The sequence below is a fragment of the Sceloporus occidentalis genome, unplaced genomic scaffold (assembly GCF_023333645.1).
Source record: "Sceloporus occidentalis isolate IW3139 unplaced genomic scaffold, rSceOcc1.0.p SCAF_134, whole genome shotgun sequence".
Taxonomy (NCBI): domain Eukaryota; kingdom Metazoa; phylum Chordata; class Lepidosauria; order Squamata; family Phrynosomatidae; genus Sceloporus; species Sceloporus occidentalis.
The window spans coordinates 2,465,667-2,481,903 of NW_028317114.1; the positions used below are offsets into that span (position 1 = coordinate 2,465,667).

The following is a 16,237-nucleotide window of genomic DNA, read 5'->3' on the forward strand; positions in this document are numbered from 1 at the left end:
GAGATCTCAACTGGGCTTGGAAGTAACCTCGTTCCATCAAGCATGGCTGTTCTATCGGATTTCTAACATGCTCGATTTTTATAGTCTCACATTGAAGCCATTTCCTAGCAATAACAATCTTCATGACTATTAAGCAGTGAACTGCTAACCCTTTCTTATTAAAAGGTAGGCTATCTAAATCCAAATGAAGAAGTGCCTTATGCGGAGTAGGTATAATGTCAATATTTATGAGTTCTGAAATCATAGCAAATACAGTTTTCCAGGAATATTCAATCATATTACAGCTCCACCAAATGGGTTTGAAGGTGCCTTGTTCCATTTTGCATCTCCAGCACAAAGAAGAGGCATTGAGATTATATTTGACTATCTAGTCCTATCTCTCTTGACCAACTAGGCTACCACCTGGCTCTCATATGAAGAGCGAGCAAGATTAGGCATCTTTGAAGTTTAGTTTCCAATATAAAGTTTAGTTACAAATATGTATTTGCCTTAGCCCTGCACTGACATTTATGGGTTTTATGAACTATTGTCCTGTACACCGAATAATGTAAGGTTTATATAGAATGAAAGAATATAAACTTAAAATCTATTAAGTTCACCAGAAAGGTTCCTAATATGATTTTCTACTTGTTATCTAAGTATCTTGATACCTCCTACACATTTACTCACATTACCAGTTTAAACACAAGAACCACCAATTAAATATTTTAACAGAAATATTGATTTCACCCAAGTATTGCTAAGGAAAACAGACAGCAACATTGAAAATAAAAAGGTGCAGATCAGCCTGTCACATTAAAGCATGCATTTGTATAGGACAAGTACGCTTCCAATCATTTTTCAAACTAGTCCGTTCTAGCTATGCTTAAAAACTATAGTGGTTTTAAAGACAAAGCACCCCCAACTCTTTTATCCAAGCATCACTGCAGCAGCTGCACACTTATTTGCATGCTGTACTTTCTGCATTCACATTAAGAGTAAGTAATACAACATATGAAAGGGCCCTTATACTTATTTTTGTTTTGGTGGCCAAATATAAGAACGTCACCATTAGCCTCTATAATCCATAATTCCATATCAACACTAAGGATGGTAGTGATATGTATGATATGATCTAAAGTGGAGAACTAAATACATGGTTTCAAGTTTACCCAGGGCTATTTTCATATCTATATTTTAGTTAAAGAAGCATTTCAGTTAGAAATACCGTATTTGCTCGATAAGACAAGATTTTTTCAGAGCAAAAATACCCTTCGTCTTGTAATCTGTGTCATTTTATAGTCAGACCTCAAATAGAGGTCTGACTATGAGACTAAGATCCAGATCCCCCGCAGCGCTGCAGGGGACCTGGATCCTCCTGTCTGGTAACCCCCCCCCCCCCAAACTTACCGGCACTTCTGACTGACTCCCCGGTGTGTATCTGGGCAGCGGGTAGATGTCTATGCAATTCGCATAGGCAACTTCTGCTGCAGCCGGAAGGAGGTGCGGTTAGCAGCAGGGGTTGTCTGTGTCCATTGCGCAGACCTTCCCTGACTGTCCGCACCGGGGGACTCTCTGACAGTCAGAGGGTTATGCGCGATGGATGCAGACAACCCCCGCTGCTAACGGCAACTCCTTCCGGCTGCAGCGGAAGTTGCCTATGCGAATCGCGTAGACGTCTATACGCTGCCCGGACAACACACCGGGGAGTCAGAAGCACCGGTAAGTTGGGGGGGGGGTAGTTTCTTAAGCACCAAGTGCAGCATATCCTGAATGGTCTTTCTAGAGAGAAAAAAAAATACAATAAATATTGAAAAAAAATGCAAATATTACAACACTATGTACAATCAAAGAGTGCAAATGTAGAGTTCTGCCATTGCATGCCACACTGGAAGAGGTTTGGCTTTGAAGGGTGCTTTCTACCATGTTAAGCAAATAGACCCACATATTACAATGAATCCCTCAATGTTTTATACATTTAGTACTTATCAAAAATCAAAGAAGCTGCAAATAAGCGTGCACAGATACTGAAGCAGAGAGGATAAAATGTGCCATACGGTAGAGAAATGAAGATTAAATTCTGTGCAAGGGTCACACTTTTTTCTGATGTATCCATGTCATTTCAGTCTTGTGATGAGGTCTGTCATTGGACATATCAAAGCTTTCTTATCTGAAAACCATCTTGATTGATGTATTTTTCTTAATACACAGGGAATACATTGTTGTGTATTCCTGCATCTTTTTAGCTAAAAAGGATCTTCTCTAAAAACTGAAAAAAATACATTATATGCGGCTGAAAAGAGGGCTCAGTCTTAGCACTGTAATTGACATTACCAGGCTGTAATAACTGCCAAACCAATCCCAGTTTTAACAGAATTATGCTAATTATATTAACAAGGAAAACCATCAAAAACAAATTGAAGATAAAATTTAGGAATTCCCTTTGGTATCATGTCAACCCCATGCAACAATACTTCCCCCTTATCATTTAAACAGCGTCTACAACAATTTCATTAATATTTACAATTTGTGGTTCATATGGTCATGTATCTAACTGATAAAAGCAATTACCCGTATAAAGAAAAAAAAAAGAAACAGAAAATAATGAACATTGGTATAAGGGAGAACTAAAGGATGCACACTATATTGTAATCTGACCCCTCCCTCTTATTACATAATTCATATGTGGGTGGAGCTACACCCACTTATATAGTTTGGCTTTGAGCAGATTCATCAACTTCATGTTTCACAAATCTTATGATTTATGTAACATAAAAAGTTTAGGAACCTTCTATTAAATCTCATTTAAAACAAAACTAATGATAATTAAAATATTTGCTTCAGATCTACATAGACCACTCACCTCTGCTTCATCTGCATAAAGAGGGATGTCATGGAATGGAGAGATGTATTGTCCCTTGCAGTCCTCTGCAAGACAAAATCATAATTCCTGAAGAATACCCATCAATACATTTTTGAGAAGATACAAGTTGTGGCAGTGCGATTGGAAATACATCTATAAGGGGCAAGTACTGAAATGTACTTAGCCATACTGTACGTGACATAGCAGTATCATGCGTCATTTAGCCTTTTTAATGTATGTCTATGAAAGATAGATGGTGGCATAGCATAGGAAATCACAACAATCATACTCCATTTAAAAAATTAGATTAAAAACAAAATACTTTTTCTACTAGAATAGTCATATGATGATCTACGTGAAAAATCTGACCTGAAGCTTGTTAATTAAGTGTTTTGGATATGACCTGGTCTCCCGGGTAAAGATGTACGACTAGCAACTAAAAGAAATGTCTCTTAATGAAAATTCTCTAATTATAAGTAAAAATAAGCTACCTTGACAACACAGAGCACATTCATTATAGCCAATAGCCAAGTTAAAAATAACTAAATACATTGTATATCGGACAAAGTGTCATATAATTAGACCTTGGTGCATAAGTGAAAAAATTCACTCTGCCATTTTACGCTAATAAACTTTTGCGCATTTGCTATTTTAATGCATTTTCTGAAGGTTTATTCAGCTACTTGTGTCACATGACGATGAAGCTCTCCCTGAAAAAATACTAACAAATTGTATATTTCATTTTACTGCTTCAGGACAACGTAAGACAGTTTCATTAACTGAACAACAAGCTATAAGCATTTTATGGTTGAATAGGCGACAGCTTCTTTTTATCTTGGGTTTTATAAATGCTGCTTAAAGTACAGTGATGTGTGCCATCTCCAGGAGTTCTATTTGTGCACTGAAAAGACACCCCCAGCGGCAATAAAGCAGGATATGATGGAGCTTTGGGACCAAAAAAAAAAAAAAAGAACCGAGTTTATTGTTCTACAAATATTCCCAGTTAAATATGCCATGCTCTTTAATTATGAAAAGTTTGGGTTTTTATGAGAATTGAACATTAGCACAATAATCCTAATGTTGGCGAGTATGTATAATGTACTAAAGTATATTCAATAAATTAGCAATAAGCAGTTGTCCAATATATATGAGTCAACTAACAAACTTTATTGGAAAATTAAATCAATAAATGTATACAAGGTCTGTCACACACGATTGAACTCAGTCTTTAGGACCATGATGCCTCTGGGGCACAAAGGTGCTGATGCTAAAACAACAACAACCAAAAAAAAAAACCCACTATAAAGCTTTAAAAGGCATGCATTTCAGATGCCACACTAAGGCTGAGTTCCATAATTTACGGCCAACCTTCCCACCAAAGCCATGAGACTATGATATGCCAAAATGGCAAAGAGAGACAAGTCTAGAAGGCGAAGACCAGGCAGGCACATGGGAAGCCACATCAAAATACTTTTATAACTCACAAGAAGCAAATCGTCAAAGTACCATATTTGCTCGATTATAAGACGAGGTTTTTTTCAGAGCAATCGTCTTATAATCGGCGTCGTCTTATAATCAGACCTCGAATAGGTCTGACTATGAAACGACTAAGATCCAGATCCCCCGCAGCTGCAGGGGACCTGGATCCTCCTGTCTCCCCCTCCTGTCCCGCCCCACTTACCGGTGCTTACGAGTCCCCAGTGTGTAGCTGGGGCAGCGTGTAGATGTCTACGCGATTCGCATAGACAACTTACGCTGCAGCCGGAAGGAGGTGTGGCTAGCAGCGGGGGTTGTCTGAGTCCATCGCGCAGACCTTCCCCGGCTGTCAGAGATCAGAGTTCCCAGCGCCAGCGCGGGGAATTCTCTCTGACAGTCGGGGAAGGTCTGCGCGATGGATGCAGACAGCCCCCGCTGCTAGCCACACCTCCTTCCGGCTGCAGCGTAAGTTACACGCTGCTCCGGCTACATGACAGGGGAGTCAGAAGCACCGGTAAGTTTTTTGGGGGGAGGGGGAGTGTTAAATGGGGGGCATAAAGCATTTCTGGAGGCAGAGTGCTCTATGAAATGCCTTTTAACCCCCTTAATGCCACTCTGCCTCCTGAAATGCCTTACACCTCCCTATATTCCACTCTGCCCCATAATATGCCTTTTAACCCCCTTAATGCCAGAGTGGCATATAGGGGTATAAGGCATTTCTGGAGGCAGAGTGGCACATAGGGGGTCAAAAGGCATATCATGGGGCACAGTGCCATTTAGAGGGTTAAAAGGCATATCATGGGGCACAGAAGCATATAGGGGGTATAAGGCATTTCTGGGGCAGATGTGCATAACTGGGGGGGCAGGTTGGAAAATAGAAGGCAATAAACCAAAATATTTTTCTCAATCATAGCTTTTATTTACAAAAATAGTTTACATGAATTAACATTTACTGGTAAAACTTTTTTCCTATAGGGTAGTCTTATATTCAGGCTTTTTATATATAGGAGAAGGTCAAGGACCAAATAAAGATTGGGGTCTTTAAAGAAGGGAAAATTGACTACATGGGCTAAATTATTATTATTATTTATATAGGGCCAACAATTTACGCAACATACAATACATATATTAAAGGGGTCTGACAAGACAAAAATTGACAGACTAAGACAAACCGATACATTAGGTGGCGAGAGCTCTGCTCGCAAGCTTACAATCTTGAGGAGTGATTGTCTTCAAATCGTATGTTTCTTAGATTTTTCTCCATTGGTACTTTACCCCTTTCCAAATTATGCATCCACGTGCTTGAGGGTTTCTGAGCAAATCTTGGGAAAGACACACCATAAAGACACACCACAGCCCTTTTTCACAATTGCCTTTATCAGACATATTTTATTGAAAAAATACTTTTGTCTTGCATACAGCCACAGCAGACCTCTAGTTTCAAATTTCCAACCTTGAATCTCATTAGCATAATATAAATTTAAAAAAAACAAAAAAAAAAAACAAAAAAAAAAAAACTACTAATGGACAAACTAACTTCCTTAGGCAACAACATCCTACAAAAGAAGGTTGTCATGGAAAGTTAATCCTCTACTAAATACCATAGTAATTACATGACCCTTTTCACCTTGTATTAAACACTAAATATTCATATTTACAATATGTACTTTGTTAATTCCAGGCCAGCTAATTCTCCAACTTTACCTGTATCTAGCAAATTGTTCATGGCAGTTTTACACTTGCCTGCTTTCCTTACTGTACTATTATAACATTTTATCAGATTGTTATTAACAAGCCTTTATGTGGACTACAGAGATATAGACTTAACCGAGTCTCATTTTAAAGTTTTAACTGACTTCTATTCCTGAACTTATTTTTCCTTTTATTTTGCTTATCATATTCTATTTTGTTATGAAAATATTTTTAAAACAGAGAAACATATTACATCAAAGAATATGCAAATATTTTTAGAACAGGGCAAATGATTTTGCACAGCACAAAACTATCTCCCTTAAAGGTCAAGATGAAAAAGTTATTGTTAGGAGAAAATCCTATCAAGTGATTAAAACAGCAGATTGCTTATTTTCTTCTGCGGGTAGAAGGTCACGAGGCAACACATTGCACAACAAAAGGCTTCTAAGGGACAGATTGGACCAAAGCTGGCATCCGTTTACATAAAAAAACCAAAAAACTTAGCAATCATCAAGAGCATATTCTATGTTACAGAGGTCAAATTGTCAAAGCTCGAATCTTTGTCGGCAGAGGGGGCGAAAGCTCCAATTGAATTTCCCCAAGCCATGTTTCTCCATGCTGAATGCATGAACTAGTAAACAGTGAGAAAGTATAGGAAATGCCATAAACATTTTAGTGACATAGTGAAAAAAAAAGTATATGAATGAACAGTGGACTTATCTTTAAAAAAAGAAATGCATTATTAGAAATGTCAGGGTTGATTCAGCTAGGTTGCAGCGAAAGACAACTCCAGTCATTCCTTGTTTGCACCTAAAAGCATGACCCTCCAAAAAAAAAAAAACACAAAAAAAAAAAAAAAAACATCAATAATGGAACATTTCAGATACGGATCAGAAATAAATGGATATTATATTATCCAACCGCAAGTAGTTTGGATTAAATCACTGAGGAACAGTGACAGATGAAGGCTAGTCTACCCCAGTGTTGAGGAAGGATTGGAAAGGTGAAAGCGGGACAGAATCTGTAGAGCACAACTAATAATATTGATCATTTCGTATGTTTTTAACTGCATTTCCATTATTTGTTCATTTATTTACTGCATTTTCCATTATTTAGATAACATATCTGTTTCTTGCCTTTTTCCTAATTCATTTGATGGCTTCTGTGTTTTAGGTGCTATGTATTATTCATATTAAATATTTTCCCCATATTTGCATGTTTTGCTTTTGTTAGCAGCTCTTGCTCATTATTTTGTTACTATTAAGCAGTTTTGCCATTTTCTACATTATATGTTTTTAATGATTAACAGTCTCATGGGAATGTATTATTTATGCTGATTGCCGTTTTAGATCTCTGGACTCGACATCATCTGAGGATTTTTGTGTGCCTTATGGTTACATATGTTTGTGGATTTATGGATACCCAATCTAATATATCATTTGAATAACTGTTGTTTTTATGTATTCTCATAGATATTGAAGGGACTTTTATATTATCTTGATGAACATAGAAGTATACAACTAAAAGAGATAAACACTCACACTTATAACGCGAGTGAAAGTTATACATTTTTATTTACCCAACGTCATTGCACTATATTTTTTTTCCCCCCCGAATTATTCAATTATGGTCACATCTCTGAGGGATGAAATGCCATGAAAAACCACTTTCATTTTTCAATACAGAGTCTGTATAAAAGCTAGATAAATACAGATTAATACTGAGAGCAATTTTTATACCTACTATATAAATGTTAGACATCTTTATGACTCTTATTTAACTGAAAGAAATAGTTCTAATATAATTATTTTCCTTGCCATTTATTTATCTACAATAGAGTGGGGGGAGGACACAATTTTCTGTTCTTGCCTTAGGCGCAAAACGAGCTAGCTATGACTCTTGGGAACAGTCACATAAACAAACCTGCAGATGTATTCAACATCCATATTAAGAAATGTCGGTATTCAAAAACAGAGATGTGATACTTTTTTTTTATATCAGAAACATAGGTTTGAGTTGTACTCTGGTTTGCCTCTTGTGGTTTTTTTTTTTGTGTTTTTTTTTTTTTTTTTACCTTTGAAGGGTAAATAAAAATATGTTTAAATTAAGCAAGCATATGGACATAAAAAGGTAAGTAGTAATTACAACACAAATATTCTTCCATGTCATATAGGAAGAGTATGATTTATTTTATTTAGAAATACAAAAAAAACCTACATTTTAGAAGCTATGTGAAGTACATCTATAAACTGCCATTCACCGCAGATGGGAAGATATCTTCTATACAAAGAAATGTAACTAAACTGAGCCACAGATTTTAAAGATAAATGCAATTATTGCCTCCAGTACAATGTGGTATCTGTTAAAGCATTATCTCTTTTCCTGCTCTAACCCCGGATGCCTTTTAAATTGGTTGTAGCCTATGGCTGTGCAAGCATCCACGTTCAGTCTTCCCTAGTGGCAACACTGAATCCTAGAGTAGAGGACTGCATTGGAAGGCGTGTCTCGCGGGAAAAAACTTGCGGGCGGTTTTGCTGGTGCTGCGGGCGGGAACGGGCGGTCAGGCACTGTACCTGCCGGTCCCGGTAATCCCGCGCAGTCCCGCAAAGGCTGCCTTCTCGCTGTTCCCTTACAGTGCCTCCTCTCTTGTTCTGCCCAGGAACAAAACGGAGTCACGTGATGTGACATCACTTCCCATGACTCCGCCTTGTTCCTGGGCGGAGCAAGAGAAGAGACGCTGTCAGGGAGCAGCGAGAAGGCAGCCTTGAGGGGCTGCGCAGGAACTCTGCAGTTCAGGTAAGGAGGTGGGCTTGATTGGCCACAAATGTGGCGGGAGCAGAACACCCACATTGCGGGAACGGGATTAAAAAAAAGACGTCCCGCGCAGGGCTCTGCCTTAGAGTGACTTGTCCATGTCACTAAAACATTAGCATACTTAGAAGAACGTGCTGCCACGCTAAAGGGGTAGATATTCTGCTTTGCTGTAATTCTGTAAATTCTGTAAATCAAAGAAGGGCACGACTGTTCATTTTAAGCATCTTGATCCACTATGACATTTTAAGTCTTAAGAAAAAGTTGGCATGGAACAAATTAAGGCAGAGAGCTGCCAACAAACAAATTTACTCATTAGCCCATGGTTATAACTAAGATTATTGCTTCCTTAAGGGAGAGAGTCAGCCACAGTACATAGCAGTAACCCATCTCTCCCACCCAGATATGCCACTTGCGGAGAACGGCAAGTTCTTAGGGTCACTACTGGGGTCAAAATTAGTTACACTGGCTTTCAATGCTATATAATATGCATACTGCACACACAAATAGCTAACAAAATTGGTCCTGTCAGCCTGCTCAACCTGTTTAAAACTAGGACACCAATTATGAAGTTAGACAAGAAATTACAAGCCAGAGTGCACCTATCATCTTGTGGTGTTAATTAGTCCTGTGATTCTGTACTCACATCTATCAACCCCATACCAACACTCCTTCTAATGCGATATCACATCTGCTCCCGCTCATTAGAATTGCTAAACTATGAAACTTAAAGCAGGTAATTTAGATGCTCCTTCATTAGGAGGTTGCACCAACTAGCTGAGTCAGCCTCACAGCAGAGATTGAAGTTACGGCCAAGGGAATACAGTTAGCTCAGAACAAATGGTGTAGTTCTAACATAAGATCTGATAAAAATATGCAAAATATATACCGTATTGGATATAGGCTGCCCCCGTATATAGGCCGCACCCTAAAAGTTTGGTGCTTTTTTGTTTTTTTTTCTTTAAAAAAAGCACCAAAAAACATGCTGCCACTCTGTCTCCCCCCCCCCCCGAGATATGCTGAACAATCACTCCATCCAAAACCTAAAAATTAAAGTACTCAAAGGAAATTTCAGAGACATTACACATTTTAACACCATAAAAGAGGGACTTAATGTGGATTCTGGTTTCCTTAAACACTACCAGAACTTCATCTAAACATCCAATTTGCGTCTAATTGCTGTTATTATCTTTGATGCTTTACTGTGGTTATTGGTTCCCTAAGTTTATTTGTTCTGTCCCTGGGTTATCTCTCTACCTCTCTGCATTTCTCACCTCCAGACCTATTATTTACGACACCCCACTCAACCCCCCCCCCTTATACCATCACTTGTTTTAAGTTGTAACCTCTATCATGTGATTAGTATTGCTTCAGACCTGATGAAGGGAGGATAACTCTCGAAAGCTTGTCTTTTTAATATTATGTTAGTCCAATAAAAAAGGTATCACCGCATACTCTGCAATACTCTATTTTTTGACATCGTGTCTACTGGACTAATACGGCTTCACCCTTTTACACACACACACATACACATTTGTACTGCACATTTGTTCTATTTCCACTGTACTAAAAAAAAGCAGGTATCAACGGCATCTAAGGAAACCCAAGTGATTCATATCTCTTTCTTTAAAATGGATTAAGAAATTACACCAGTAACTGACGGAAAAAAATTATCTCATATGAACCCTTTGAGAAATTATCAAACCAATACGTATTGATCTATTATAATAGGAGGGTCTATTATGGTGGGTTGACCTCTGCTGTCCTCCCATACCAACATTCTTTGGTCCAAAATCCTTAGCAGATTATTTGGTACCTCTAATGAATAAAAAAAAGTGTATTCGCTAAATTTTCTACTTTGCTTGAGATCTTCCAAACTCATTCTATGGGCCAATTCATTTCACAATATAGCCTTGTTATAAAGAGCATCTGCCCAGCGCGTCATATGGTGTATAACTTTTTGATTCATCTCATTGATTTTATATTTATTCAATTCACAATGTTTCATTGGCACTGTACTTACAATTATTTCACCAACACTGCTGTATATTATTAATTCTTCTGGATCTTTTGATGCAGTTGACTATTCACTTTGTCACACTTAGCTCTCAGACAGTGGCTTCTGCTTGTTCTCATCCTATCTGTCCTATAAGCTTCATCATTCTAGATGGTTCAGTTCAAATTATGCTCTATAACTTAAGGTGACCACAAACCTGTTTGTATCTTGACTGCATCAAATCTATCATACTCCAGGCCATTAAAGTGTATATGATGAAATGTCGAGACAAATTAGCAAATACAAATATTACACAAAACAACCAATGAGAAGAAGGAAGTGTGTTCACACACTGGTCCCAGAGTTGAGAAAGGGTGGTTATGAGGAGAGTGCCTGCCCTCTTCATGTTAAGCTTTGATAAAAGGCAACCTACCTTCTGCACGTTATTCTATGTGGATAAAGCCACCAGATGCAGATCCTGCTTCCCATCGGGTGAAAGCATAGTAAATGTGCGAGGCTTATCGAATGATAGCTCACAGATATTGCGGTATCCACAGTCAAGGAGAATTTAAAAGCATTTCATAATCCAGAATTAAGTAAGAAATGAGAAAAGTTTCAACTCAATAAAAGTCACTGTAATCTTCTTCAACGTAATCAAAAGGTAAAAAGAAAATGTTCAAAAAAGGTAATTTTCATACTGTCCCAAACAGGACATGGAATTATAAAAAGGTAGGAGGAAAAGGTTGTAGGAAAAAAAACTGTAAACTACACGATAACTGTATTAAAAGGGAATTAAATCACGCTATTGTACAATATTGATAATAAATCACACATTTTCAAACTCACAAATTCCTGTCCTACGGAGAGCAGAAAGAACATGGCACTAGAGGACTGCAATGGCTACAATGCAAAAGAAAGTAACGGGGGCAGTTTACTTTGTAGCAATCTGGAACAGTCATAAAAATGTCTTAAAAATATAGAAATAGATGAAAAAATAAAAGAAAATAGAAAAATGAAAGAGACTTACATCGTATTGGGGGGACCCTCAGGAAGTAAAGTTAATGTGTTCAACGCAAAGGCCTATTCTTGTGAGCAATCACTAACTCTGGGATTTCTGCCACGGCGCCAATTCGGACGGAACATTCTCTGTGTAAGAGTTGCCGGCAGGGATCTACAAACGAACTTTAGTTTGAGGATTTACAAGGGCCAAGTGGAGGGCCGGCAGATCTGCTCCGTTGTGCCAGTTAACAATAACTAGTGTGGAAAATTAAAAGCGGGAAGCTGTACCTTCATTATGCCCTATGGCTTTTTCCCTTTTATTCTAATTTAGATTTTTCTGAATACTGAGGACTAACATATTGAAAATAAGAATAAGAGGGATTAACACACAATACAAAATAAATCTCTTCAATTTTTCTTTTTTTTTTTTTCTTTATCTATTTCTATACTTGTGCTCTATTTTAGGACTGTTCCAGACTCCTACGGTAACTTACTTTTGCATTGTAGCTATTCCGGTTGAATGGTGCAATTTGTTTCTGTTTAATTAATTGATCAAAGTGTTTTTGGTGATACACAGATATCTGAGACAGCACTATGTTATAACCCTGTTCACTCAGCTATTTATCTTCACCTGGAACATTGCCTATATAAGTGAACCTTATAAGATAACACATATATACCACGCACTGAGCGCATTGACAAAAGGTGTAAATGAAACCTGCACTGACACCGCCCAACATACAATAATCAGACACGTGAAACATTCTTTAAGCTCGTACCATTTGCTTATGGGGAAAATTACCTCTCTAGAGTTGAAAACCCTACTCACACATATTGTTATCTATAGCAACATAGTATATATAAATATATTGTTCTAACCAGTCCAAGGTACAATACCAACTAGTGCTTAGGAGCGCGCTGTCATAATATGTGGAGTGCCAAATGTGGCCCTGTTTGTAGAACTTGTACAAAAGGAATAGCTAAATTACAATTGCAATAAATCAGTTTGCAGATACAGCTTACAGACTAGATATATATTGAAACTCCATCGGAACCAGGAACGAAAAGGTGTCATATATATTATTATTATTTATTGTTTTATATAGCGCCATCAAAAATTCCATAGCGCTGTACAATGGGTTATATATATATATATATATATATATATAGTTATATATTGCAAGTCATATACTGAATATTCTAGGCTTAGAATATGATGGCACTAATTTATATATATATATATATATATATATATATAAAAAACAATAATAAAAAAAAAAAAGTGAATGTCCCTTTAAATATGTCAGATGTCACCCATGAATAAGTTAAAGTGATCTACAGACCTCGAACTTTGCTCATGTCAACAAATGCTCATCCATTATCTTATCAGGATGCTAGTCAAAAAGTTACCTGTACCACCTCACCCAAATATCACTCTTCTGTCACTCCTCTCTGTCAATGAAAATCAGGAAGAACTTGAACATCTTGCTGTACTTGGGAAAAACAGTTTACCTTGTTACCCCTCGCACTTGGTAAGCTCTCCAGGGCAGTGCCAAAGTATTCATGCCAGATGCACTCATTTTACTGGTTCTGTGTTGCATTCAAATTGCAAAGCACCGACTGCATCTGCTGGCATTTTTGTATACATAAAAATATACCCATCAACACATGTAGTTCTTTGCCCACTGAATTTCATTAACCCTTACAGCCACATGGACCCTGTGCCCCCTTAACTGATATCATCAGGGACGTGTCTTGTAGAGCATGTCTTTGGATCATACCAGTATAAGTAACCCCCTACACTGTTCACCTGCCATGGGCCTTTCCCACACAATGCCCTGTGAACAGAAACCACAATAATTATGCTGTTGGCTCACACTGCGTGTCCCAGGTGGCAATAACTTACTGAAGAAGAGCCGGTATTCCAGGCTATTGGCCTGGGCCCTCTGCTCGATGATGTAAGCCATGCTGCTGGAGTCAGGAGTCAGACACTTGGTGCTGAATGGGTCGGATAGTAGAGGCAACGAGGACAGGCCTGTCTAAGAAGCTTTACCATACCCTCACAATGCCCCGCCCCCAATGTCAACCATTCGCCGAAAGGCTCGGGGTGTGTCCCGGTGGCTCACTCCTGTCAAAAGAAAATTGTAGATAAGCCTAGCCCTCTTTGAGTTCTCATCCAATAGCAGAGTGCGGTGTCAGATAGCCGGTAGAGTGAATGAGCGTGCAGTGACGTAAAGCCAGTAATCCGAACAAACCGACTCTTTAGCCCGCTGGTCTGTCTGCTTTAATTATGACACAATTTGCGTGCCACGTGGAGGTGGCTTCTTTAGTGGCTGCAAAAGACAAGTATTCTTTTATGTCCTTCGCAACTGAATAAAGTATTCTGAATTTTAAAGAATGGTATCTGCGTTAGTTTAATACGGTATCAAGCATGACGTAGCTGTCGATAGAAATCCCTCGGTTGGATTGGAACGATTATATACATTTAATGTCCGTAATTAAAATATCCCAAACAATAGAATTTAGTGACTCCACTGCTAAAATAAAAGAAATCTTTTTTGTGAAGAGTATGTGACATTGGATAGTGTGTTGGCACATCACTGGCTTTCTTTAAAACTTTCATTGCCAGCCACAGTGTGACTGGAGCTTTGTTTTTTATTTGTCATTGTTCAATTGTGATTCTCTTTTTCCATGTCTACCCACCCTATTCCTTTTGATACAGCTTGTTTTGTAGAGTCAGTCCTTTAGTACTAAAAACAGCAGACATTTTTGCAATCTCACCTCTATTCCACAGGTTGGGCCCCACAAATGAAAAAAAAAGCCCCAAACCAGTAACATCCTCTGAGTAGTTTTTTTTTTCTCAAAAAGAAAAATGCTCCTTTACATTGTGATTTTTTTTTTTATATTTCTTTGGGGGTTTTAAAGACCTCAGGGTGTTGAGTCTTGCCTCTTGGGATCCCCTGCTGGTGTGCTGCCCTGGTTGTCGGTTCCGGCGGCTAGGTCTCTAGCCACGCCTCACCCATTTATACGGGCCACGTTGGACGTCTGGCATTCCGTGCTCCGGCACACCTGACTTTCCACTATTCCCTCCCCTCTGACCGCTGTCAGGGATAACCCCGACTTCCCACCCGGCCAGGGGCAGTTCCTTTTCCCTGCCCTTCCCTCTGACCGGACTGGCAGTATCCGCTCTTATTGGTCGCCTGCGGGCCTTAAGCCCCTGAACCAGCTCTCCCCTTCTTCGCCTCCCTCTTTTTCTGATGTTTTTAAGTATGCGCAACTTCGCAGTTTCTGTTGCTCCCTACCCCGACAACACAATCTTTCTCGTGCCCTCACTGTGTTCGAAGATCTCTGTGTGGCGCCCTCCTTATTGGCTCATGGTGTCTCCCGTCTGTACGGCCTTCTCCTCGACGCTTTTAACCCCGTGCCACCGGCGTTTATGGGTCGCTGGGAGTCGGAGCTGCGACTCACCTTCACGCGGCCCCAGTGGGAGAGGATATGTATTCTCAATTACTGATGTTCCAGGAGTGCCAGGGATCAGGAGATGTCGTATAAGTTGCTGGCCCTCTGGTATCGCCCTCCTGCACTACTCTCTACCTATCGCCCCGATGTTCCTAACCATTGTTGGCGGTGCAACGCCACCCCGGGTTCCCTCCTCCACATCTGGTGGGAGTGTCCGAGTATTGTCCCTTTCTGGACTGCTGTCCATTCCACGCTTCACCGCTTCACGGACTCGGTTCCCCCTCTTACTCCGGAGTGCTTCCTTCTTTTCCATGTGCCCCAATCCGTCAAGTGCTTTCGGAAATCGGTACTTTGCCATTTGTTGGTGGCTGCTAAGGCTTTAATACCTTTACACTGGGGTTGTCCTGCCCCCCCCACGTTCGCCGAGTGGGTGCTCAGGGTGGAGCGGATCCGGGCCCTGGATGAACTTCATTATATTGCTTCTGGGAGCATGGAACGCTATCAGGCCACGTGGTTCTATTGGCTGTCTTTCGTGAGTGACCCTGTTATTCGTCCCTTGTTGGAGTAATTTATGTGCTGTACGTCTTTGCTGTCTTCTTTATCTTCCTCTTTCCTCTCCCCTTTTTTTTTTCTCTCTTATACTCTTCCCTTCCTTTTTGGTCCTCTCAGTTTCCTCTCCCGCCTGCGCCCTGTCCCTCCCTCCTTTGGCCCCTCCCTTCCAGTTTCTCTCTACCCTTTTTCTTTTCCCTCCTTGCCTTTCCCTCTGGTCTGCTCTGCGCCTCCCTCTAACATGTGGCCCCTTGGGGTCCAGCCCTTCCGAGAGCTCTTGCGTTGCCGGTTGGTAGGGCTCGCTATGTGCTTCCAATTTATCCTGGCGTTACGCCTACGCTACTAAATTAATTGTCACAGCATGGCCTTTCCCACCTCTCAGTGCCTTGCCATTCCTAGCTTGACGACTGGCG

At 39.7% G+C, this 16,237-nt stretch overlaps 1 protein-coding gene across 1 annotated transcript in view; it reads right to left on the minus strand.

The window, feature by feature from the left end:
* LOC149281369 (inorganic pyrophosphatase-like) overlaps positions 1-15,588 on the minus strand; it is a 38,781-nt gene extending 23,193 nt beyond the window's left edge. The window contains exons 1-2 of the mRNA XM_089499404.1: positions 15,411-15,588; positions 2,843-2,907 (exon numbers count right to left, since the gene is read on the minus strand). Of these exons, the coding sequence (XP_089355530.1) occupies positions 2,843-2,907; positions 15,411-15,588 (243 nt within the window). The remainder of the gene's footprint in view (positions 1-2,842; positions 2,908-15,410) is intronic.
* Positions 15,589-16,237: the final 649 nt, after the last annotated feature.